The following is a 26,731-nucleotide window of genomic DNA, read 5'->3' as shown; positions in this document are numbered from 1 at the left end:
CTGGTTTAAATTCTGGAAAGTACCAACTATGCAATACTGGATAAGTTGCTTAATCTTGCTTAGTCTAATTTAATGCCCATCTCACAGGATGTTATGATGATTAATTTAATATCTTTGTATAACATACAGTGTTATGTAATTTCTTCCTGTTCTTCTTGAGTAAATTCATATCTTTAAGCAACTCACTTTAAGAAATAGTTACTTACTTGCTTAAATTACTCTTACCTTCTATTATCAGCTGAATTGTGTCCTGCTCAAGTTAATATGTGGAAGTCTTAACCCCCAATACCTCGTAATATGACTGTATTTAGAGATAAGGCCCTTAAATAGGTAATTGACGTAAAATGAGGTCAGATGGGTGGGCTCTATTCCAATATGACTGGTGTTCTTATAAAAAGAAAATATTAGGACACAGACATGCAGAGAGAACAAAGTAATTATTAGTAACCACGATCATGTCGTGAATGCATGGAATACGTCACCATTTGCCAACCACCGTGTCAAGTCAGCAGAAACTACAGAAATTAAGAGCTCACCGCAGAAATTCACACACCCGTGCACCAGGTAAGGGACCACAGGCAGAAGTTCACTCAGCCTTTCAGGGAGTCCCTCAGAAGTGCACGCTCTCTCCTGGGCAGGGCGAGCACAGACACTTATCGGGAGTTGTACTACTTTTAAAATGCATTGATACAACCATGTCTCACTGGATGAGTCAGCAAACGCTTTTTGTAAACCCCAAATTCTCCACACCTCCTACCTTTGGCGCGGCACTAGTCTCAAAGCTCCCGCCCCTGCTCCTCAGGCCGCGTCCCCATGTGAGGCGAGGCTGCGTGCGGACGCACGGCGAGCGCGCAGTCGTCCTCGAGCCCCGCCCCCACGGAGCCGCCTGCCGGTTTGAACCGCATCCCCGCGCGCGGAGGACGATGGGGCTGGCGCCAAGGGCCGGCGATTCGCCGCGGGAGGTGGCGCGGGAGCGCGGCATGGAGGTGCTGGCCCAGCTGGGGCCCGTGGCCCTACGTCATCTGGCTGCGACGCGGATCCTGCGCACGCTGCAGGGCGGTGAGCGCCCGAGGGGCCGGGAGGCGAGCCATGAGGCTAACCTCATGGCGAGCCGAGGACCCCCAGGCGGGTGTGGGCATCGTGTCCACAGCTTGCGTCCCCTAAGCCGCGCTCGGGCCATGATCACTCGGTGAAGCTGCGCGGCGACACCGCGGCCGACTTCTTCCCGCGCTGTGAGGACCTGTGCGCGCTGCAGGACTCAGTGCCTCTGCCCGCCTTGCGCCCTTCCCTGCGGGAGGGCCTGCTGGACTTAACGCCGACCGCCTCCGCAGGGTGGACTGGGCGCCGCTCCTGAGCACCCTCTGCCCCTGATCTGTATCCAGAGCTTCTTCCAGCCACGGCTGGGCGAGACAGGTTTGTAGTTCCCGCTTCCAGGGGCTCTCGTGTGGGCGCTGCGAAGCGGGATTTTAGATGGTGCAAGGTGGAGGGTGGGCACTAGAATCGGTGCCCAGTGCCCGGGTGTGCGTGCACTAGACAGGGCGTGCGGCTTAGGACTCCTGCCAGCTCGGTGACCCCGGCCGAGTGCCTTAAGGCTTCTAGGTCTCAGTGTTCTCATCTGTAGCATGGGCTTAACAGGACCCACTCTCTGTGGCGGTTACAAGGACTCACTCTGTTAATGCTTGTAGACTCTGCAATGTAGAACACTTAGCACAGTTTGGAGCATCGTTAATTGTTCCACAGATGTAACCTGGTCTGTTGAATGACTTTGCCTGGTACAGACCAAAGCGATTAGGAAATTGATATATCCCAGCTTCATTTCCTTTCCATTAAAACAGGGCTCAGGATAAAAAAATCTTTTTTTAAAAAATAAATTCGTTTAATTAATTTATTTATTTATTTGGCTGTGTTGGGTCTTCGTTTCTGTGCGAGGGCTTTCTCTGGTTGCGGCGAGCAGGGGCCACTCTTCATCGCGGTGCGCGGGCCTCTCACTGTCGCGGCCTCTCCTGTTGCGGAGCACAGGCTCCAGATGCGCAGGCTCAATGGGCCCAGTTGCTCCGCGGCATGTGGGATCTTCCCAGACCAGGGCTCGAACCGGTGTCCCCTGCATTGGCAGGCAGATTCTCAACCACTGCACCACCCGGCAAGCCCAAAAAAGTCTTTTTTTCAATAGTCATATCATATAGTGGAAAGAGCACCGGTGTGAAGGCAGCTTAGGGTTTGAATTCCAGGGCTTATGCTGTCTGTGGCCTGCGCAGGTTACTTTTGAACTGCAATCCCCACACTTGTAAAATGACATTAAAAACCACTCTTTCTGAGGGTTCTTACAATTAATTAAGCATCTTATGTGTGTAAAGTATCCTGGCACTTGAATGAGTTGTCAGAACCAGGGGCTGCTGGAGACGATGCTTCTGCCCTAGGTAATCTCCCCTTCTACTGGGCAGCAGGTAAACACAAGCACAGTAGTCAGTGCTCTGGAAGAAGTGAGTTCTGGTGCTACAGAGTGCAAAATCTTTTTGTTTTTTAATTTAATTTTTATTCTATATTGGAGGATAGTTGATTTACAATATTGTGTTAGTTTCAGGTGTACAGTAAAGTGATTCAGTTATACATATATACATTTCTTTTCAGATTCTTTTCCCATACAGTTTGTTACAGGATATGGAGTAGAGGTCCCTGTGCTATGCAGTAGGTCCTTGTTGATTATTTTATATATAGTCGTGTGTATATGTTAATGCCAAACTCCTAATGTATCCCTCCCCGCCATCTTTCCCCTTTGCAGAGCACAGAAACTTGGAAGGGAAAGTTCAGGGTAGGCTTCTGGGAGGAAGTGCCATCCTTTCTAAGGATATGTAGAAGCTCCTGGGGTGGCAGGAGAAAGCAGTGTGTTGAAGTTTGAGAAATGTAAGAAAATATGGCAAAACTAATGTACAGGACTGGAACTCAGGGTTTGGGAAAGAAATGAGAGTTGATACTGAGAACTTAGTGGGGCCCAACAGAAAGGCGCCTTGTTTGTCCTGTCAGAAGATTGGATGTTTATCCTGAAGGCTGTGGGAAACCCTAATAAACAATAAGATGGACTTCTGGTTTAGAGGCTCACTCGGACATCCATGTGGAAGGCAGTTGATTGGGTGCAGCGTGAATTGTAATCTAAAGGTCCCACTTAAATTATAAAAGGTTGGACTGCATTTTGGAGATCCGAGAGAGAATGGGTGGGGCCTGGTGACCAGTTAGAAAAGGGATGGCAGCAAGCATGGGTGACAGTTTACAGCTGCATCTTTTTGTGAGATACAGAGCACAGTAGGAAGGGATTGGGGGTGGCGAGAGGATCTTACTTCATCTTCAGTGCTTTAGAGGGGCCTGGTAGACGGGTCTGGGCCCAAGGTTCAGATCTGGGCTTTTTGGGAGGACAGGTGTTTGAAGGCATGTGAGATACTTAGGTTACCCACAAGACGATACAAAGAATCATAGGTCTGAGAGTTTTTTAAGTGAGTATATATATATATATATGTATATATATATATTTTTTTTTTTTTTTTTTTAAATTTTATTTATTTATTTATGGCTGTGTTGGGTCTTCATTTCTGTGCGACGGCTTTCTCTAGTTGTGGCAAGTGTGGGCCACTCTTTATCGCAGTGCGCGGGCCTCTCTTAAGTGAGTATATTTGAGGATGTTTATAAGCTGAGAGAAAGTAGCCAGCAGAGGAAGGGTGTGAAGATTTAGGAGAGGAAATGATTGTTCATTTGTTTTCAAAAAGCTGAATACTTATCGTGTGCCTGGCCTTTTTCTAGGATCTGGGGTTCACACCATGTGTTATCTCTTCTGCAAGGACAGTTCAACTCATCCCCTAGTGAAGAGAAATCAGATTTTTCTTTGCATCCCATTCAGGTGTAGGAACTGTTCCATACCTCTGAAGGGACTTTACTTAACCAGAGTAATAAGTTAGAAATCAAAAGAAATTAGAGCTGGAAGGGACCTTAAAGACCACAGTACTTAATTTTGCCTAATATTTTACATTGAATGTAAGAAAAATTTATTGCAGAGCCCATTCTCTTCAGAGTTCCTTCACTGAACTTTCTTTATGTCTTCAATCCAGTGGGTCCAGCTTGTAGATTTTGGCCTCCTCCTAAATTTGCTTCTTCATCCATATTACATTTTGCCCGGACTATGGCAGAAGCTCCTGGGTGGTTTCGTGGCCCCTGGACTCAGTTCCTCTAAGTTCATCTGCCTACTGGGGTTGAGTGATCTTCTAACATGAAAAGATACGCCTAAAATAATGCTGCTAATGGCTTGCCCACACAGAGTTAGTGCATACTAGCCGCCCAGTCTGTGCTCTGCCCAGAGGCGTGTAGTCTGAACTGTGCTCTACCGAGCCTCCTGGGGCTCTTTGGCCCTGAGGAAGGGGAGCTTTTTGTGATCACTCCCTTTATCTAATTGGTCCTTCAGCAGCGGGGAGCCTTTCTCTAATCAGCGGAGGCACCCTTACTCAGCCAGTGGTAGCCCCGGGCCTCATCACCTGTGGGATACAAGCCATGCTCTCTCCCAGGCTTGATTCGACTGACATCTCTATTTTCTGTCCCTTCTCACACTTGGACCCCTGGCCTTTAGTCATCGCCACCTGCAGTATTTACAGTGACCAGCAGGAGTCAGGCTTGAGTGTCTTTGCACAGGTGCTCCCTCTGCAGTTAATGCACCTCCTCCTCCAACTCTGCATAGCCTCATCTTTCTTGATTGTACTTCAGGTTTATCATGAAGCCGTCGCTTAGACATAACTTTTTGCCTCCATAGGAACCTCTGTTCATAAAGGTTATGGTTCTTTATATCATGTGATTGAAATTTTGAGTTTATACATGTCCCTCCTTAATGAGGCTTTAAGGGCAGGAGTCGTTTCTAATCCTTAGCACAGAGCAGATGTGTTTTTTCTTTTTAGCTGCTTTTTAACGGTGATAAAATGTATGGTTTAAATCACTCATTTTACAATAATTTTGCTTTAGGTTTTGACAGAAATAAAGTTTCCAGAAGTTGTGTTCCTGCAATAAGAAATAAAGATGTGACCTTCCAGTTGTGTAAAGCTCTTAGATGCTGTGTAAGTGCGTCAGGTGCGCTAAGGAACCTGGAGCTAGGTGGGCTAGTTGTGAGAGGGAGAGACGTAACTATGTTAACAAAGGTGGTAAGCCTTCATTGTGTCCTGCCAACATTTGATAGTTGCTTTTGGGGCAAACTAAAGGGGTAAAATTTTAAACTGTTCCTCCCCATTAAAGGGATTGAATAAATCGGCCACTTTGGGGCACCAGTGTCTTGCGAATTGTCCAATTGGAGATGGTGGTTTAGAAAGTGAGTTTCAGTCTTCTTTAAGTCTCTTCCCATCAGACTGGTCTCGTGATTTCCTACACACCATGTTACTTCCTGTCTGCCTTTTCTTGGTGTTGTTCATGCCTGGATCACATGTACCATGGAAGTTTGTCATGCTGGATACTGTCAGAATTAATCTTACTTAAGTTTGTGTTAAGCCACAAACCACATGTTTTGTATATTTTCTGTTTTTTGTGTTTGTCTATATTTTTATGGTTTCTCTTCAAGAAATATTATGGGAAGGGAAATAGCAACATGTAAAGAGCAAAAAAGTCATCATGATCTTTAAATTGTTAGAATATGTATCTGCAATCATAATTATAATGCACTGTGGTATGTGTTCAAATAGGAAATATATGTAACGTCCCGTAGGAGCAGCAAACTCAGTGGTGTTGGTGAGGGTGTGTCATGGAAGTAATCACAAAGCAGGTGACTGTTGTTTGGGGTCCTGAAACATTAGTGTGTGTTCCCTGTGTCCAGTAGTGGTCTGGAGGGGTCAGGAAGCCTGCCTTTCAATTTGGGGGAACAGAGGGTTTGAGGTCCTCCCTCTTCTATTGCTCTAGTATAATGCATAGCAGCTAATAAAATACTGGGTTTATAGTTGACATTTAAATCGCTGATTGATCATCAAGATTGGCATGTATCATTGGAAATGAAAATCGGAAGAGTCTTATGCTCTTTAGGTTTTTCTTTTTTTTCCTTTGTCTCAAAAGTATGTAGTACTTTACTGAGTGGTTGGGAAGAAAGTTTGCAGTATCCAGTGTATTCAGTTTTAGTACCTAAATAGAATTAAACTGTTGCTGTAAACTGGAATAACACTTTGTTACTGACAAGTTTTAGAATGCATCAGTTCATCAATTACCTGTTTGGGAAGATTGCAGTTAATGATTTTAAGAATGTGGCTATAGGGCTTCCCTTGTGGCGCAGTGGTTGAGAGTCCGCCTGCCAATGCAGGGGATGTGGGTTCGTGCCCCAGTCTGGGAAGATCCCACATGCCACGGAGCAGCTGGGCCCGTGAGCCATGGCTGCTGAGCCTGCGCGTCCGGAGCCTGTGCTCCGCAACGGGAGAGGCCCGTGTACCAAAGAAAAAAAAAAAAAAAAAAAAAAGAATGTGGCTATAAACTTCCAATTGACTCAAGAAAAGCAAATAAATCAAGACTGACAAATGTATAGGCTCTTCATCTTATTGTGTGTGTGTGTTTTTATTTTCCTTTTAGTTATTTGTCAAGGTATAAAGAACTCTATCACTCTTAAGACAGTAAACTTCACGGGGTATAATCTGACATGGCAGGGAGCAGATCACATGGCCTAGATCTTACAGGTGATTTTATGTTTAAACTTTCATGAAAACATGTGATTGAAGCAGATTAACATATTAATACAGATGGCAGTTAATTTTTGTCTTTTAATACATGTGAGTGCAGCTTCTGTTTTGTTGAAAGAATCTGACCAAATGGTAATGTGAATTGCTGTTGCATAAAGTATAGTGTTGAATCCCCAGTCTTTGCACTTGAGTTTAACAACTCTGTGGTTTTCTATCTTCTTCCTGAGACACTATCTCAGGTCCATCCTTGTCACACAGAGTGGTAAATTAGAGAACGATTAATATCACCATTTACAGAAGTGAGACTGAAATCTCAAGCATCCTGAACATAGGAACTGAAGGGGCCTCTCAGCAGTTCAGAGAGTTATTACCAAGCCAGTCGGCTGAATTCTGCTCAGTTTTCTCTGTAGCAGAGCCTTCCAGGTCCTTCTTTTGAGCTTATTTATTTTTATACACAATTCTGTGTGGTTACTGTACATAATACTAAATAGTTGTATTAACTGGGTTTAACTGGTGATGTATTTACATCAAGATCTAACTTCGTTTTGTTGATATCTTTTTAGGGGCTTGCCATTCATCAAAGCTCGTGATGTATGTAATCAGTTGCTGGTGTGTAGCTATCATATTTATGATATGTAGGGCTTGAATTGGGAGAGGTGGATGGTCATTCTTCTTGCTTTTTAAACTGACAGAGGCTTACAAGAAGCATTTCCCTCTCTGAAATAAATCTGTGTAGAACTTGTCTGGTCGCTCTCCCAATGCAACTGTGTAGTTGTGTGGATTTGGCACACAACTGGCAGCCTTGTGGTTGTCTGTAAACAAGGAAGCCTGTTCTCCAGTCCGCACATCAGCTGTTACCCAGTGAAATGAACTTGACTGCCATTTCTGACCCCTCACATGGAGCTGTCATACTCAAGAATGTTCATATGTTTTCAAGAAACGTTGTTTGAGGGCTATATGTACAAATTCCTGATCGAAAAGCCAATATAAAGCAACATCTCCCAAACCTCTGCTCTCTCACCAAGGCCACACACATTCCCTCGCTTCTGGCCTCATGGCAAGCTAATACTGTCAGTATCAGATTCTCCTTCCCAGTGGTTCTAGGAGACTGCATAGTTGCTCTGTGAAAGACACCACTGCTGAGGTTGAGAGAAGAGCATCTTGGGTGTCAGTGCTGCCCTTGCATGCCCAGAGAGAGAGGTGTGCACCTCGTTCTCCTGTTAGGGTTTTCCTGTGCTGCAGGTTTGCTGCTTGTTGTCAAAATGATGTCCTAGTGACTTGTCTTCTGCATAGTTACATAATCCCAGCACACTTCTTTATGATCTGTAGAATTTTGTGGGGTTGTGGCCAACTCAGGTTTTAAATGTTTGGAAATGTCCAATTGAACAACATTGCAGTGGCAGTGAAGCTTGACAGGAGAATTGTATTACTGTTACCCTAGTTTTGGCTTAAGGGTGATGAGAAGATGAAATTTTGATGGGTCAGTTTTAGTTATGTATGTGTATGTGATTTACTTTTTAAAATTCTAACATCTATTATACACAGCTTAGATATGTTGACTTTCTGATTATTCTTCTAATTGTTTATCAGTCCCTTTACTGATGTATTTTCCTCTGAAAAACTACATTTTCTTCCAGACTGTTTTTGTCTGATAGTGAAGAATAAATTTTTCATTTGCAGTCTAAAGTTGATCTGGGAAAAAATGGTTACCTTGGATCTTCCCTTGGCTTCTGTGAAAGAAACTTAATAAAATAATATGGGCAATTCCCATTACTAATCCTAACTGTGTACAACAGAGGTCTGTACAGTAACATAGCAAAAATAAGTTACTGTACTTTTACTTAGTCATTGCCTGTTTTAGACTAAGGAGCAGTGAGAGACGTTTATAAATAATGATACCTCAGATCACTTTTGTTAAATGTCCTCTAATATTTGCATATTTGGTATCTGGCTTGTGTTGTCTTTTATACAATCTTGTCTTCTTTCTTTGCACTGTAGTTTAACAACTCTGTGGTTTCCTGTCTTCTTCTTGTGACACTCAGGTTCATCAGAATTTCCTGTGACTGTGACAGTAGAGAGTCCTTCCTCCTCAGAAATTGAAGAGGTCGATGATTCCTCAGAAAGTGTTTAGGAAGAGCCAGAGAAAATTTGTTTGAAACAAGAAGCATTGCCGGTACAAAGGTATCACTTTAAAGCTATAGAGAAGATTATTTTTCAAACGGAAGGCTAATTGCAACACGGCACAGCTTGTGTGAGGGTTCTGTTTTCTCCTCCCATCTGCATTGTATCCCCTTGAATGGTTAAGCTTAGACCAAGGTGAATGGTGGACATTTGAACTCTAAGAAATAAAAATCAAAACATGTCGTTAGCAATATATTTTCCTTTCCTTAGAACCTTAGTATATTAGATTTAGGGAGAACCTTAGTGATCATACGATAAAGAAATTGAGTTCTGAATGAATATAGTCAGCTGATTCAGTGCTCTTGTTTTACAGATGAGAAAATTGACAGTTCTAGTTGAACTCTCTTTTTACAAGAGGAAAATATGGCCTCATTTTAAATAAAAGTAAAGTTGAAAAAAGTTTTGATGTTGATATTCTCCTTTCCTAAACTAAAAAAATATCAAGAAGCTACATTCCATTACCAAACAAACCTGACCTCTAATGTCATTCCATACTATTGTTTGTATGGACAGAAAAGAAAAATGGATTTTCATAAGAAATTTTTGCACCTAAAAAATAATACATTTATTTTATTTCAACTTTAATGAAGAGCTGAACATTTCTAGTAAATAAAGGAACACCATTTGGGGGGGACCTTGTCTTTGTGCTACAAAGTCCCATGTTTAATTTTTTAAAATTATTTAATATGATTTTCTTTTCGTATGGAACTTGTCCGGTTTCAGAACTAATTGTCCCATTATTGTAGGACTATGGGAATTAACTCTTTGATTTTCAAAAGAGAAAGTTAGATTTTATTTTTTTAATTAAAATTAATGATAATATAGAGAAATTTTAAGAAAATAACTTAGAAAATTATGAAATGTTAGAGTAGGAGAAATTTATAGTTAATGTAGAGTTACCCTCTTTCATTTTATAAATGAGCACCTACAATTTGTAGCACGTAAGTGGTTTATTAGTAAATGGCAGAGTATGACAAGACCCTAGAGCATCTAACCCGCATTCCTTGTCATTTTAGATGTGTTGTATTCATTTCCTTCACGAGTAGACCAGGAGATTGTATTTCTAATAGCAATGATAGACACTGGGGAAGACCAAGAAGTTTACACACTGGGACCACAGAATAGCAGATTCAGAATGCACTGAGAACCCTTTCAGCTCTTCTCCGTTTGTTTTTTTTTTGCTGTACGCAGGCCTCTCACTGTTGTGGCCTCCCCCGCTGCGGAGCACAGGCTCCGGACGCGCAGGCTCAGCAGCCGTGACTCACGGGCCCAGCCGCTCCGCGGCACGCGGGATCCTCCCAGACCGGGGCACGAACCCGCGTCCCCTGCATCGGCAGGCGGACTCCCAACCACTGCGCCACCAGGGAAGCCCTCTTCTCCGTTTTGACAAGACACTACAAGGATGGTATCAAAGTGTTTAATTATATAAGCCCACAACAATCAAGAGATTTCAACATAGTTTTGAAAGACAGAAGACAAGTGGAAGAGTGTGAAACCGAAGCAGTAGAACAGAGGAAAAGCATCATCTAGAATATGCACAGGGACCACCTGCAACTGAGGAGGATTCTGACCCCACCTGCAGAAGTAGCCCCATGCTCAGATGCGCATGTAGGAGAGAGGGTGGAGTTAGTTAAAAGTGTGACTGAAATAGGGGAGCTCATTGAAGGGTTGTGTTTGGAGGAGCGGACTCCCAGCCCTGCCCTCACGCTCCTGAAATGAGATGCTTTCATTTTGAAAACAGTGAAACTGGCGAGAACTAGGGCAGCTAGTGTGAGTTTTTACGCCCTAGAAAATTGTGTTTGGGGGGGATCCTATTACAGTTACTCCCCGCTTTTTCCTGCATAAGAAACCAATCAATCGTTGACTTCAGGGAGCTTTCTGCACTCATTCTTAAATAGAAAATAACTGTCATTTGCCTGATAGTTGAGTAAAGCTTCCAACATGAGAGGGGGAAAAAGAGTGAAAACATATCCTAGTAGGACCAGGGACAATTTAGGGAACAAAATAATTTAAGAAAAAACCCTAATTAGTATCCTGAGAGAGGTTTAAAAAGAGCTAGCAACTATAAAATAAGATTAGGGTGTTAATTAAAAAGAGAATGGTCAGAAAGCAAGAGAGGTCTCTTGGAAATGAAAATATGGTTGCTGAAATAAATTCAGTAGGAATCTAAAAAATTTCTCATTATATAAAAAAGAAAGACACAATGGAAAATGTAATAGCAATAAGTTAGAGAGGCTGCATCTGGGAGATGCAACATGTTACTATTAGAAACTCCAGACCCAGAAAAAAAATGGAGGAAAGCTGTCAAAGGGCAACAAAATTCCCCACAGCTGAAAGTAGACATCAGGCCTCAGATTGAAAATAGTTACTCATGTTTTGAGCGAGATGAACAAGAATAGACTCACACCTAGGCACCCTTCATTGTGAAACTTTAAAATACTGAAAAAATAAATTAACATAGAATAAAATACTGACAGGATACATCCATTCCAGAGAGAAAAATACTGGTCACCTAAAAAAAAAAAAGTAAAAATCTGACTTTATCATACTTGTCCTCAGCACCATGGATCCTGGAAAGAATTAGAAAGATACCTCCAAAGTTTCTCAGACACATAATTTTCACCCTAGGGGTTTGTATCCAGCCAAACTATCAGTCATAAGTGGAGGCTGAAGAAGATATTTTGTACACAAAGAAATTTGAAAAATTGCCTCCTGTGCTACATCTTAAGCTATTTATAGAAATAATCCAGCAAAATGAGGCAATAAACCAAGAAGGAAGGTAATAAGTGATTCAGTGCAGAGAGCAACTAGTCTAGATTGGATAGGCTTCTATTGATTGTGTGATTGAGAGCTTAGAAACACCTTGAGGCATATTGTACTTACTAGGTATTAGGCACTGTTGGAAGGGAGGAGGGAGAGGAAGAGGAGAAGGAACTTGAACTCCAGAGGACAAAAGGCTATACTGACATAAACATGAAGCAAACTAAGCTATGGTTGATTTTTAACGTACTATTGGTGAGGAAGAGAAGAATCCACTTAAACTTGACACTATAGATGTCCCCCTTTTCAGTGACACACAGGGGTAATGACCACCTATCTAATTTGTTGTCCAAACCAGAACTTGTCCAAACTCCTTACACTTCAATAGTGTAAGGAGGCGCTCTAATATTGTAACATCAGGACAACAGGTATAAACTGGAACAGCCCAAGGCGGCTTGGGGTATGTGGTCACCCTGCACAAGGGCAGTGACACTGACACAGTATGGAACGAGGTGTAGTCTATACACAGAGACAGTACATCTGCAGTGGGCAATATTAATTTCATTGTAATAATAGCAATACTGTCTTGGCTTGCAGCTTTTATTGTCAACTTGCATGTAATAACAAATAACTAACCTAAACTATACTTAGTAAGTATTTGCATTAACTTGGTATGTACTGAAATGTACTAGTATGTACTTAGTATATATTAGGCTCTAAGTGTTTTTGCATATATTAACTCATTTAATCCGCTGTATAGCCTTATGATGTTGATGCTAATATCATTCCCACTTTTGTGAAAAGGAAGCTAAGACAGGGTAGGAACTTGCCCAGGCTGTACCTAAATTAGGGTTGGATCGAGGCTTTGAGTTTAGGTTCTCTGCCTGTTGTCTTAAACCTTACTGCCTACTGACTCTCAAATAACAGAAGACTTAACTGCACATAGAACAGAATATAAATTTCAACTTTGACAATGTAAAAGCTAGGTTTGGAAGGTAGACAGGAGGTAGAAAAAAGGGAAGATGGTATGAATGTCCTCATTTTACAAAGTGTGATGTTGAGAGAGTTTATAGTTGATCAACAATGTAGGTGTTTAAGTATATCACTACAAGTCAAAGAGATCATGAACAGTGGAATAACTAATGATGACATAACTTTACTGAGCAGTGTGGACATAGGAAGAGTGTAGAGGAACTAAACCCTTACTTAGTAAAATAGAAAGTGAACAGATAATGCCACCAATTTAGTCAGAAAATGGTCATGTAAGAGTATTACTTGGAAATGGAGAAGAATTCAAAATAACAACAGTTGGACCTCCCTGGTGTCGCAGTGGTTAATAATCTGCCTTCCAAGGCAGGGGACACGGGTTCGAGCCCTGGTCCGGGAAGATCCCACAGGCCGCAGAGCAGCGAAGCCTGTGTGCCACAACTACGGAGCCTGCGCTCTAGAGCCTGTGAGACAGAACTACTGAGCCCACGTGCCACAACTACTGAAGCCCGCCCGCCTAGATCCTGTGCTTCACGACAAGAGAAGCCACTGCAATGAAGAGTAGCCCCCGCTCACCGCAACTAGGGAAAGCCAGCACGCAGCAACGAAGACCCAACTCAGCCAAAAAAAAATAAATAATAATAAAATAACAATAGTTGACGTAAACCTCATAAAAGAAATCCAAACAGCCAGTAAACACAGAAAAGTGTATGACTTCATTAAGTAATAAGAGAAAAGTGAGTCAAAACCAATGAAACTACATGCCAATCAGTTTGACAAATACATAAATAAAGTGTGGTACTATCAGGTATTGTAGACCTGGAGTACTATGGGAATCCTCTACCCTGCTTACACTGGAGTATAAATCAACACAACTACTTTGGAAAGCATTTAGCACTCTCCATTAACTGAAGGTATATAAATAGCCTGTGAGCCAGCAGCCCTCACCCCCGCCCTGTGTAAATGCACCAGAATAACCGGTACAGCAGGATTCCTGTCCATGATTTGCATTAGCACAAACTGAAAACAAACCAAATGTCCATTAAGAGTCAAAAATTTAATAAATTATGTGTATTCGTACAGTGGGAAAACTATCAAGCAATAAAATTGAATGAACTAGAGCTACAGGCTGCAATGTGGATGAATTTTTTAAACCAATGTTGAGTGAAAGAAATAAGATAGAAAAGATTTCATATACTATGATCATCTACATAAAGTTAGATGTTGACAAAACTAAACTCTTTTGTTAGGGATGCATGCAGGTTAAAGGAAAGGATTGTCAAGAAATGAGGATGGTGTTTAACTGGGAAGAGAGAAGGAGATTGTGATAGGAAAAGGATATGGGGGGGGTTTGAGATGCTGACAAGTATCAATACTTTCAGATTCGAGTAGTGTTTATGTAAGTATTCTCTTTTTATTTGTCACATTGACAGTTTTGTTCTGTGCACTTCTCAGTACGCATATCTTATTTTATAATTAAAAACCTGAGTAAAGAATTGGTCGCTTCTTGAGTGCTGGATGTGGGAGTGGGATGAGACTATTTCATTTTAAGCCCTTCACTACTGTTTGCGTTCACATGTTATTCATTCAGCGTTAACTGAACATATGCTGTGTACCAAGCACTCTTCTAATTTTATATGTGTTTTAACTCATGTAATCCTCACAAGAGCTCTGTGATATGGGAGCTTATCTCCATTTTATAGATAAGGAAGTTGAGACCTAGAGTTATAGAACTTGTCCAAGGTTATATAGCTAATGGGTAGTGCCAGGCCCATTTGCCTCAGAGAATCTGAATTTTTACAGTATAATCTAAAAGAGAAATTTAATTGCTAATTATAAGAAAAAAAATTGCACATTAAAGAAGATGACAAGTTTTCATCTATCCAGTTAGAGAAAAACACACAGTCTGTCTTTCACACACGTACATCTTGTATTGGCAGGGATTTTCCTTATTAAGCAATTATTTATTGACCGTCTACGTTGTGCTAGGCACAGGTGCTGGGGATAAACACTTAATAAAATACACCCCCTATCTTCAAATAACTTGCACTCTACTTGAGGAAATAAGCCAACAGTAGTAGAGGTTATATACCAAGTGATACATCGCTGATGGCAGTATAAAATCTCAAATCTTTTGGAAAGAAGTTTGGAGATAGCTACCTCAGAGCCTTAAAAATGTTCATTTGCTTTGATCTCAAACTCATTTTTATGGATTTATTGTAAGAACGTATTCTCAATATGGAAAAAAGCTTTCATGCATAAAAACGGTTATTGTCTGATAATATTGAAAAGTTGGAAAGAATTTAAATGTGTAAAACGGTTAACCAGTAAACCCACTCAGTGGAATATTTTGTAGCCCACACAAAAAAATCAAGGTTATGAATCTCCTGATTATATGAGAAATGATTGATTTCAATGTTAAATGGAGAAAAGTTGAACATAAAATTTGATATCCAATATGATGGGAGCTTTGTCCCAGAAAAATCACCCTAGCCGGTGTACAGAAGGGAGGAAGGAGAGCAGATGACAGGAAGGAAAATTATTCCAAAGCCTTATCATTAGTCTTACTTAAGTAATAGAATATCAAGCAATTTTACTTTAACTTTTTTCGTTCCATATTTCCATGTAAGGGACATGAATTATTAATACTTTGTGGGAGGAGGGTACACTTTTTCACAAAAATTTAACACTGTGTTCTAATTCCCTCCATTAGAGGGAGAAACTGTTGCATGTAATTGCACTTTGATGTGCTATTTAGAACCAGTCAGGAATTTTAGTCTACTTTTCTCTGACTGTGGTGAGGGTTTTTTGTTTGTTTGCTTGTTTGTTTAGGATTTCTTTGAAATCAGTTTTAGAAGATTGATTAAACCATCATATTAAAAGTAGAGGAATTTTGCAATTTTTTTTCCTTTTTCCCCATTGAAAACTTGACTGGCTTTAGTAATGAAACATTAAAGAATTTGAAGTTCTTAGACTCTCAATTTTTTAAACATGTTCTGAATATAAAAATATATGTTCATTGAGCAAATGTTTGTAAACAATGAACAGCTTCTTGAAGGAAATAGAAGCCACCTCTGCATGTACACACACCTAATCTGCTCTTTTGTCTTAAAAAAGTATCAAAAATATTTTGCCATGTCACTAAATACTCTTCTACATCAGAGAATTTGATTAAGCTTATGCATCATCTCCCAGGAAAAACGCACAGATATATTATGAATGTAGAACTCCTGAAGCCCATTCATTAACTCTGGTTGAGACCTCTTGTCATTCTTTTCTTAGTGGCTTCATAGCACATTCCTTCAGACGGTGAGCTGTTTTTCTTTAAGCCAGTCCCAATTTGGAGGCTCTTAGCTTTCTTCTAGGGTTTGGTTATAAACAATCTTATGATATCATGTTGGTAGATAAATCTTTGCCCACATCTTTGATTTCCTTAGGGTAAACTCCTGATGTAGGATTGTTGTTAGGTACCAAGAGCTACTCTCCAGAAAGTGATACCAATTCCTCTCCCAATGATGGCATATAATAGAGTTCCTCATTCTTTACGTGATTGTTCAAAGCAGTTAAAAGGTATAAATATACCGTACTGTTTTCATAAGTATAGGAATTCTGGTTGTTTATCGCTGCATAAGAAACCACCCCGAAACAGTGGCCTAAAACAATGACTAGTCATTTATTTTGTTCACGAACCTGGAGGTTGAGTAGGATATTGATTCTTTTACTACACTCTTACTGACTGAAAACAATACCTATTTGACTAGCTCACAGTTCTGCAGGTCAGAAGTCCAGGCACAGCGTGACTGGGTTTCCTGCTCAGATACACACGGAAACATGTGGGTTCCCTCCTGAGAGTGTTAAAGCACGTGAAATTTAAGTGTAAGACATTGAGCCCCAAACGTTGGATGTTCACCATAGTTTGTGTGGGTCACAGAGCTGAAATCAAGATGTCAGTCAGGCTGTGTTAGCATCCAGAGGCTCTGGGAAAGAATGCCTCCAGGCTTCTTCGGCTTGTTGGCATAATTCAGATTCTGCAGTTGCAGGACAGAGGTCCCCATTTCCTTGCTGGCTGTCAGTCGGGGGACAGTCTCAGCTCCTAGAGGCCTCTCGCTTGCCTTCCCTGCTGCAGCATTTGACTTCTTCAGAGCCAGCAATGGAGAGTCTCCCTCTTGTCCCTTTTGTACTTCAATTCAGGAAGAGTTCAGGTCCTTTTCATGGGGTGCCTGAGTAGGCCATATCCACCTAGAATAATCTCCCTATCTTAAAAAAATCAACTGATTTTGAACCTTAATTCCGTCTGCAAAATCCCTTCACTGCAGCACCTAGATTTAGAGGTTGATTGGATAAGTGGAAGGTTTGTGTACTTCAGTAAGTAGGAGTCTTAGGGGCTCTGTTAGAATTCTGCCTATTGCAAGCAGTGTCCCCACTTCACGGACCGAAGTGTCTTATTTCCTGAAACTCCTAAGGGAGTTTATCAGTGTTCATTTTATTTCAGTGACCTTGGTGTCCGTGAGCAGGAATGGCACCCAGCGTCCTGAGTCCACAGTGTGGCTCTGCTACTTAGTGGTGTGACCTTGGCTGTGCTGCTCTACTTACTCTACTTCTCTGCCTCTGTTTCCCTCATCTGTAAAATAACATGGAGTTAGTGATTGTTCTTTCCTCGTACAGTTTGTTTTTTTTTAAAATAAATTAATTTTATTTATCTATTTTTGGCTGCGCTGGGTGTTTGATACTGCTCTCGGGCTTTCTCTACTTGCGTCGAGTGGGGGCTACTCTTCGTAGTGGTGTGCGGGCTTCTCATCGCGGTGGTTTCTCTTGTTGCGGAGCACGGGCTCTAGGTGCGCAGGCTTCAGTAGTTGTGGCACGCGGGCTCAGTAGTTGTGACTCGGGGGCTCTAGAGCATAGGTTCAGTAGTCGTGGCACACGGGCTTAGTTGTTCCGAGGCACGTGGGATCTCTCCGGACCAGGGCTCGAACCCGTGTCCCCTGCACTGGCAGGCATTCTTAACCACTGCTCCATCAGGGAAGCCCCCTCTTAGTGTTTTGATAATTAGATTTAATGCCCAGGGAACTCCAGGAACAGTGCTTGACTGTAAATTGCTTTAAAAGTGATTACTTTTGGAGCTTCCCTGGTGGTGCAGTGGTTGACAGTCCGCCTGCCTGCCGATGCAGGGGACACGGGTTCATGCCCGATCTGGGGAAGATCCCACTTGCCGTGGAGTGGCTGGGCCCGTCAGCCATGGCCGCTGAGCCTGCGCGTCCGGAGCCTGTGCTCCGCAACGGGAGAGGCCACAACAGTGAGAGGCCCGTGTACCGCAATAAAAAAAAAAAAAGTGATTACTTTTTAAAAAAATTCTTTTGAATCTGCAGTTAATGCAATTCAGGTGTGTTAAGCATGTTCATTAATAGGACTTCCTACTATAAAGAGACCCACAAATAAAAATAGAACTTTTCTTTCTTGTTCTTAACTATTTATTTCTGACTTGCTATGTTATACGCATATATGCCTTTTATGATGGGCTGCCACAAATTTATGTTGGAAAAAGTGGAATTTAAATAAATCTTTACTATGTTAATTTGATAGATTTTGATAATTCATTTCACTAGCATGGTATGATATTACCAGTAGCAGACTAAAATGTGAGTTCACTTCTGGCTCTGCCCCTAAATCCTGTTGAGTCCTATAGCTGGAAAGGCTTTTGGATATTATACTACGAATTAGTTATAACATTTACTCTGTTTGTTTAGGAAAAACTGGAGGAGTGCCTAAAGCAGTTAAAGGAGGAAAGACTAATAAGACTTAAGGCTGATAAATGAGTCAATGAAGTAAACAATTTCTTATACTTTTGGGAGTGTTTTGGTTTTATTTCGATTTGATTTTAATCCATATACACATAGTTTGTAAACTTTAAAACTGTAATATGTTGCAAATTGGTTGTATCATATGGACTTTTGCATTTACTGGTATTTAGTGATCGTATGATCTATATTCCAGAAAGCATGTTTTTAAAAATGTGAAAATCTCGTTTTGTGTGTGTGTGTGTGTGTGCGCACGTGCGCACGCGTGCTTTTATATGACATTAGCTTATTTCCTGTTCATGATTCTTTGATTCAAGAAGGCACTTTTTGTGCATATACTATATATACAGTAGCATAAAAGACATAATGAGACTCTCCTGGCAATGAATTAGGAAAGTGAATCATTTAAATAAATTTAAGATATTGGAAAACTTCTAAGAATGTAATGAAAGATAAAATTATATACTATAAGAATTACATCAGGTAATGTGCATGAAAGCAGGGCATAATCTAAAAAGTTCTATCTAAATATACTTTATCAGAGGTTGAGCGTAGGGAGGAATTTTTCAAAGTGCATCCACTGGATTGGCGGACACTCATTCAATAAATGGTGAGCACCTGCTTATATAAGGCAAAAGGGGCATCATGAACATAACAGCCTTTCTGAGAAGTACTGGAGTTGAGCTTATAGGGGGCTTTAAGTGCATAGGTGATGAGCGGAAGGGGAAGAGTGCACGGGAGTGAACATTTTGAAGGAGCCAAAGAAAACATTGGTGATCGTACATTTAATAAATTGGGTTTGGTATGATTTAGGACTTTTAAACGTAAGCATTAGATATTTTGCTCGCTAAAGTTAATTCTTAACATCCAGCAGAGTTGTAATATGTTTTGTTCAGATCAGATTCTATAATTTACTTTCTAATTTAAGGGAAACTTAAAGCAGGTAATTTTCTAATGTGGAATGAGGCTCCATTATGAATTGAACCAGTTAGAAATGTGATCTTTTGTGAAAGATCGTTAATAAAACGATAACTTTGGTTTATTTATATACCACCTAAGCATTATATAGGAAACTTTGTTGGGTGCCTGGGGGTTTTGGTTATTATGTGATATGGTCTCTGTCTTTACTGGTGGAGAGTTAGCTTAATTACAGATTAATTACATTTTGAGTGTTTTAGTTTTGTTCCTTGAAACTAGGCAAGACTACTTTTGATGACAATGAGAAAAAATCATGTCAGACATTTTCCGTCTTCTTTTATAGCTGGAACATGAAAATGCCCAGTTAAGAAATATAAATTTCTCTTTGTCTGAAGCCCTTCATGTCCACTCATTGACAAGCATGATCCTGGATGATGAAGGTGTTTTGGGCAGCATTGAGAATTCTTTTCAGAAGAATTCTTTTCAGAAGAATTTCTTGGATCTCCTTAAATATGCTGGGTTAGTTCATTTCTCTTCATGGCGTTCTTCTCTTTCCAACTATAATGGTAGTTTGCTGAGGAACTGGAGCAATTTTCATCACTTACGTGGCCTTATTTAGCCAAATTTAGTGTAATTATAGGTAATATAGTTGACGTTTTAAAAGGAGGAATTAAATTTTTTAAGAAATGCAAATAGGGGAGCCTGCTTTGGTAGAGTGGGGAGCCTATTATAAAAGAGTAACCTGTAGACAGAGTAATTAGTAGGTACAGTTTTTTGTACAGACTAAATTGAAGGCAGTTTTCATTGAAAATATTCGGGAATGGATAAGAATTTTCCTATCTTTCATTTACTTTGCTTGTTTGATAAGTTTGAATTAAAGTTATTTTTGTCTTAGACATAAAAATTATTATTAATCTGCAGGGAAGATATAGGTCAGTGGTTCTCAACCGTGAGCAATTTTGCTGAAAGAGGGGAGTGGAGATTGATAGTTGATGGAGTGGTGTTTTGTCAGTGAATGAGTTGGTGTTGGGAAGGAAGGAACAAACACATTCTTGGAAACTGGAGGAAAGGTGGTAAAGAAGTGTGGGAATGGAGGTGTGACTGGCAGTGGACGGGGTGCATGGTACATGTTGAAGCTGCTAGTGAGACAGTGGGATGTCTCCTAGAGGATGAATCTGGAAAGGGCTGAGAATTTGGGGGAGAGAGAGGCTTGTAGTCTGGAGTAGGATGTTGGCTTTTAAGATTTTAGAAGTATTTCATGATTGTAGGTCTGGGGAAATCTAAACTGCTCTTCTGTGATTATAATAACCTTTGTCTTTTCTCCTTTCCTCCTCTGGTCCAGGCTTGGGCAGCTGGCCACAATGGCTGGTATAGATCAGTCAGATTTTCATTTACTAGGTCGTCCCCAGATGAATTCTACTGTTAGTAGCCCACCTAAAGAAGAAAAGAAGGCACTTGAAGAAGAAAAATCAGAATCAAAGCAGAGTGCCCCAGGACCAACGCAAAATCTCCAAGTAAGTGGAGACGACAGCACTTAAGGATTCTAAGAGTGATTAGCAAAAAGGAAATGACCAAGTCAGAGAGAAAATAATAATGGTCAGTCTCTAATAGTTCACATGCTCGGGAGCTAGAAGACTCTGGAGTCCTCTTCAAATCTGAGATTAGTAAATGTGGACCCGTTTCATGATACTGTATTGTTGTACATAAGAAAACTGGAAGTTCTTTAGAAAATGTATGAGTTAAAGCAAACTCTCCTTAATGAAGAAAGAAAACATTACAGAAAATATCCCAAATTTTAAATTGTATAAATGTCTGTTCTAGTCATATTTTATCTAGGTTTCTATTTGTATGCAGTCAGCTTAACAATGAAGGAACACTAATGGAGGTACACGTACTGATACAATTTTTAAAGTAAGTAATCTTGACATAGCTGATACGTAAGATATTACAGTGACTCACCTGGTCATGGGAATGGGAGGGGAAACCTGTCAGCTTTTCCTCCAGCCTCACTTGGAGCCCCCTTCGCCCAGCTCAGCCAATCTCAGACTGGTCTTGGGAACTGACAGTCTGGTCACAAACTATATTATATACTGTTTACATGTGCCTGGAGGATAGCAAAGAAATTAATTTTCTTACAGAGTAGGGTTTTATTTTTAGTGAGGGAAAGGAAATGGGTAATAACTACCCCAGTCACCAAAGTCTGAAAATGTAGCGGACATAGCCTTGGATATAGCTAGGTTAAGCTGAGAATCACTTGGCAGGATATAATTAGAGAAAAACTGGCTCTGAAATCTTCTGAATAATCAATTGACTGTGTTAATAATAAGATCACAGAGTAACACTGAAGTTTTGAACTCTACTTTTTAATGGTTGGCTTTGTTCATCACCGAATTTTTGTCTTGTCTTTTGTTTTTCCCTCCAGTTTCAGAAAATTACAGGTGATGCTGGGATTCCTTTGCCTGTCGACTCCTTCCATGTCCCAGTCTCTACTCAGGAGGCCTTAGAAACTTCCAAAGACAACCTGGGGGTCGCAGTCACAGAGCAGCGGCAGGAGTCTTTTGAAGATTTCATTGCTAGAACATATTCTCCTTCAGCAGACGTCATTTCTGGAACTGGAAGTCAAAGAAAAGAAGAGGAATTACTTAGAAATAGCAGGTCTTCTTCAGAGAAAATGACCAGAGCATAATATACCAAAAACTACTCTGCTAAGAAACAACCTGGGAAGGACCTGCATTCTTGCTGTGTCTCACCTGTAAAGCAGAAAAGCAAAGGAATTGGGCAAAATAATTCTTTGCTTAATGAACCAATTAGAAGTGAGTCTTCGAAAAAACACATTTCTGTTAAGAAAGAGAGTACAATAGTGACTGTTTCTTCAAAGACAACTAAAAGTAAACTCAGTCTACTAGAACATTCTGAAAGTGATACTCTTGGATCTGATTGTGAATTTCCAGAAAGCATCCATATTCCATCACGCCTAACATAGGTCTAAATCTTTTAAAATCTTTTAAAATTATGTTTTTGCCTTCAAATTTTAATAAATTACTTATGTTTTTATTATAGCATATGGTGTTTTAAAATACTTGACTGGAAGCCATTAGAGAAAGATTTGTCTATACTTTTTTATTATAATGGAAGTTTTGGTGTATTTTTCCTTGTGACAGTTTGCACCATTCATTCAGCTAGTGTTTACTGAGGGCTTCATATGTACAGTCCTTTTCTGGGTGCTATTGCTTTCAGCAGTGAACAAAATAAAGCTTTTACTCTCCTGGAACTAACACTCTGTGGTGGGAGAAAACATAAACAACAAAACAGGGTAAGGGGTAAAAAGAGATGGGAATAATAAATGGAATAGTTTTACCATTTGGTTAACTGTCAAACTATTATAAATCGTATGGCCAGAAGCCATTGACATATTTTAATTCACAATAACCAGAGAGCATCAAACAATTTACCAAGGCACTTAACCGTGTTTATGGATTACAGCAACACTATGAGGTAGGGAACTATTACCATCCCCACTTATAGATGAGGAGTCTGAGGAGACATTTTGTGAGTTGCCCAGAATTACACAGCTGTAAGTAAGTGGGAAGCTGGGATGTGACCAGAACCCATGCTCTTTTTTTTTATGTATGGACTTTATTATGTTTCATTTGTTTCTGATTTATGTGATTTTTTTAAAGATTTTTTTTGATGTCGACTATTTTTAAAGTCTTTATGGAATTTGTTACAGTATTGCTTCTGTTTTATGTTTTGGTTTTTTGGCCACAAGGCATGTGGGATCTTAGCTCCCCAACCAGGTATCGAACCCTCACCCCCTCCATTGGAAGGCAAAGTCTTAACCACCGGACCACTAGGGAAGTCCCCCTTCTGTGGTGATTTTTATGGCAGTTTTTTAAAATTTTATTTTTTATTGACGTATAGTAGAATTACAGTGTTGTGTTAATTACTGCTGCACAGAAAAGTGACTCAGTTATACATTTATATACATTCTTTTTCATATTCTTTTCCATTATGGTTTATCACAGGATATTGAATATAGTTCCCTGTGCTATACAGTAGGACCTTTTTGGGTTTTTTTAAATACATCCACTTTTTTAAAAAATAAATGTATTTATTTTATTTTTGGCTGTGTTGGGTCTTCATTGCTACACGCGGGCTTTCTGTAGTTGCGGTGAGCGGGGGCTACTCTTCTATGCGGTGTGCAGGCTTCTCATTGTGGTGGCTTCTCGTTGCAGAGCACAGGCTCTAGGTGCATGGAGTTCAGTAGTTGTGGCACACAGGCTTCAGTAGTTGTGACTTGCAGGCTCTAGAGCGCAGGCTCAGTAGTTGTGGCAAAATAGTCAATAATTTAATACTGAATGGAGAATTAAGGACTCTAGAGCTAACCTTTGGAGAAAAGTAAGAACCGAAAAGATAAGATTTGGAACACTCATTATTCCTGTTTTCATATAACAGGGTTTCTTGTCATCCAACTATTCGTTATCTACATCCTAAGGTGTCTATAGATTCCAGCCCTTTTAAGTCAGCAAATTGCTCATCCTGTTTCAGCAAATTGCTCACTGATGGATTCATAACATAAACATAATACCGTATAATAGAAATAAAATTCAACTTTAAAGTGAAATTCTGAATTTTAAAGATATAATATCATGAAGCCATTGTAAATAATACCAGAGATCTGCTTGGTTAAACATACAAAGCCATTGATAAATGAGGATGTGTAGTTAACAATTTAAAAAAGAGATACAATAGAAGTAAAAGAAAAAACAATTGAGTATCAAATAATTAAGAGAAGGCCTTGGAAAACAGTTGAATTTTTACCAGAATTAGCCTGTTTGAGCTGCTAACATTGAACATGCAGTGAAGGACAGTTTACTGTCCCATAAACCAGTTTTGCTGAAATAATCACTCAAAACAAAATGTAATTCTTTTTTTTTAATTGTGGCACTTGTGCGTAATTAAAATTTAACCTAAATTTTACTGGCTATAAGAGAAAATATACTGGATTCGTTTATATAATAACATATTTTGACATAAATTTCAAATGAAAATTATTTTCAACGTATTTTCAATTACTCTTCAGTCACTATTTACAGATGATTTTAAGTATATGGATTTTTTTTTTCATGTACAAATCATCCTTGAAAAATAAGGATTCTTTTACTTGAGTAGGACGTATCTTAATCCAGAGGTCAGATCTAGGTCCAATAGACAAAATTTTAAAACTTAAAATTTTCTAATAGTAAAAGGCACTTAAAAGGTTAAAACCTCCTAACAGACCAGCATTCCGACTATAGAATCAGCCGATTTATGGGTAGTGAGCATTTTGTTATCAAAATACTCACCCACAGCTGAGTGAGCCTATAGCATGGATACATGGTAGATTTCTGTACCAGAAATTGGATGAGCTTGTGTGTGGATCTCCTTCCAAATGCTAAGATTTCAAGGGCTTAACTGAGACCAGAACAGCATTTTCCAAAGTTGCTAGAAACAGAGAGTCCTTTAAAATGTTCCACTGACAAAGGGTTGTAGAGCCAAATAAAGTTGAAAAACACTTCAGACCAAACTCTACTTAACAGTGAAATTCACAGAGCACATTATAGCTCATTCCACATCTCAAAAGTCCTGCAGTCACGAAACATGTTTAAATTTACTGAACCCAGGATTTCTCAAGTTTATTTTACTACAAAATCCTTTTTCTTACTTTTTTTTTCTTTTTTGTTGACTTCACATTCACTAATGTCCCATGGGAGCATAGGTGATATTCAAAATATTTAACAAACTTCAAGTGAAGGCACTAAACAATCAGAAGGCTGTCTGACTAATTAGACTGACCCTAAAACTAGTGTTCTTTGGATCACTATTTAGAGGAAAAATCTGGTTTAAAACTGAGATTTTAATTGATAATCTAATGCCATCAATCTGCAAAGTTGCCTTAATTAGTAGGGTTTTTTTTTCTTTTTTTTTGGTTACAGTTGCTGGACTTAAAATGTAGCTGATATAATGTAAATCATTTCAAAAAGGTCAAATGTATGATGTCACATGTTCTCTAGCATCAAATCCATTTCACTAAGTCTAAAATAATCTCTTTCAAGAGACACAATATTTTTTTAACCCTGGAAGGTTCGGTTCTAACCTTAAAATAACTTAAAGACACTTTTCAAAACTAAACTAAAAATTAAAAAAATAAATAATAAGTAGAAAAAGGCAAGAGCTAAAGTAAGAGACATTTTCACTGGCCATTAAAAAAATTCTCTTCTTAAATCCGATTTTTAAAAAGTAATAGAAAAGACTGGCAATTAACTTATTTTCCCTGGTGACTACTGCCTGTTTGGGGTGATACAAACATTCACCTAGATAACTGTGCTTTAGGAGTAATAAGAATTATATTTTTGGTCTCTGTCCCAGTTTCTGCCACAGAGTTTCTAAAACCCTTGGGATTTCCTAAGTGATGATATGATAATGGTGTCTTTTGTTATGTTAACAAGGTGATCTTTGGAAAGCACCTAAGGATGGGAGCAGGCAGCCTGTGGAGCCAACCTTGTGATTAGAGGTTGGAACTTTCAGTCCCACCCCCTTGCCCTCAGGGCAGGGAAGAGCCACTCAAGATTGAGCTCAATCGCCCATGGCCAATGAGTTATTCAGTCACACCTGTGTACTGAAGCCTCCATAAACCCCCAAGGACAGGGTTCAGGGAGCCTCCCAGTTGGTGAGCACATGGAGATTTGGGGAGAGTGGGCTCCATGCTTTCTCCCCATACTTCGTCCTATACATGTTCTCTATCTGGCTGTTGCTTTTATCATTTTATAATACACCGGTTAATCTAGTTAATAGAATATTTCTGTGAGTTCTATGAGTCACTTGGGCAAATTAATTAAAGCTAAGAAGGGGGTCATTGGAGCCTCTGATCTGTGGTACAAGGGTCAGAAGCACAGATAACAACATATACTTGGTGACTGGCACCTGAAGTGTGTGTGTGCATTCCTGCTGGACTGAGCCCTTAACATGTGAGATCTGATGCTATCTACAGGTAGATAGTGCCAGAATTGAGTTGAATTATAGGACATCCAGCCGTTTGAGCACTGCTACGCTCTCTCATTGGAAATGGGGTGCTCAGGACCACTTAATGCTTTCCAGGCTCCGGCTTCTGTGAATTCATGACAACAGTAACCTCTGAAACATACACATGTACCTTTGCCACAAAAAACTTCTGATAGACACATAAGAAATTAACAAAAGTTGCTAAGAAAGGGGGTAAGGGACCTAACATTGGTTGGATGAGGGGGAAAAATATTCCAGAAGGAATTACTACTACTATCTATCTTTTGATAGTATGTGATTTTTAAATATGTGATCTCATTAGATTTTCCAAATACAAATAAACAAGATAATTATCATTTTTTTAAAAAAAGGCTG

At 40.0% G+C, this 26,731-nt stretch overlaps 1 protein-coding gene and 1 long non-coding RNA gene across 19 annotated transcripts in view; one reads left to right on the top strand and one right to left on the bottom strand.

Annotated features, from left to right (window-relative positions):
- The first annotated feature begins 853 nt into the window (after window positions 1-853).
- LOC125964796 (centrosomal protein of 78 kDa-like) lies at window positions 854-22,372 on the top strand. 8 transcript variants are annotated; one of them, XM_049711378.1, is made up of 6 exons: window positions 854-1,413; window positions 4,993-5,165; window positions 8,717-8,855; window positions 19,659-19,834; window positions 20,658-20,829; window positions 21,738-22,372. In XM_049711378.1, the coding sequence occupies exons 4-6, from the start codon at window positions 19,737-19,739 to the stop codon at window positions 21,999-22,001; spliced, it is 534 nt and encodes a 177-aa protein (XP_049567335.1). In that variant the 5' UTR covers window positions 854-1,413; window positions 4,993-5,165; window positions 8,717-8,855; window positions 19,659-19,736; the 3' UTR covers window positions 22,002-22,372. The 8 variants fall into 8 exon arrangements, 5 of the variants coding, with proteins under 5 accessions (XP_049567335.1, XP_049567338.1, XP_049567348.1 ...); XM_049711381.1 differs by lacking the exon at window positions 4,993-5,165; XR_007478073.1 differs by lacking the exons at window positions 854-1,413; window positions 19,659-19,834 and adding an exon at window positions 21,152-21,200 and having other exon boundaries at window positions 3,677-5,165; window positions 21,738-21,843.
- Window positions 21,658-26,731, bottom strand: part of LOC125964819 (uncharacterized) — a 44,269-nt gene continuing 39,195 nt past the window's right edge. For 10 of the 11 annotated variants that reach the window (XR_007478080.1, XR_007478084.1, XR_007478086.1 and 7 more), the window contains 2 exons: window positions 22,066-23,701; window positions 21,658-21,927 (listed from right to left, as the gene is read on the bottom strand). This is a non-coding gene — a long non-coding RNA (uncharacterized LOC125964819). The remainder of the gene's footprint in view (window positions 21,928-22,065; window positions 23,702-26,731) is intronic. The other variant, XR_007478081.1, reaches the window with a different exon arrangement.

This window comes from Orcinus orca, chromosome 1 (assembly GCF_937001465.1).
Source record: "Orcinus orca chromosome 1, mOrcOrc1.1, whole genome shotgun sequence".
Taxonomy (NCBI): Eukaryota; Metazoa; Chordata; class Mammalia; order Artiodactyla; family Delphinidae; genus Orcinus; species Orcinus orca.
Note: the sequence above shows the minus strand (reverse complement) of the source record. Positions and strands in the feature narration are given on the sequence as shown.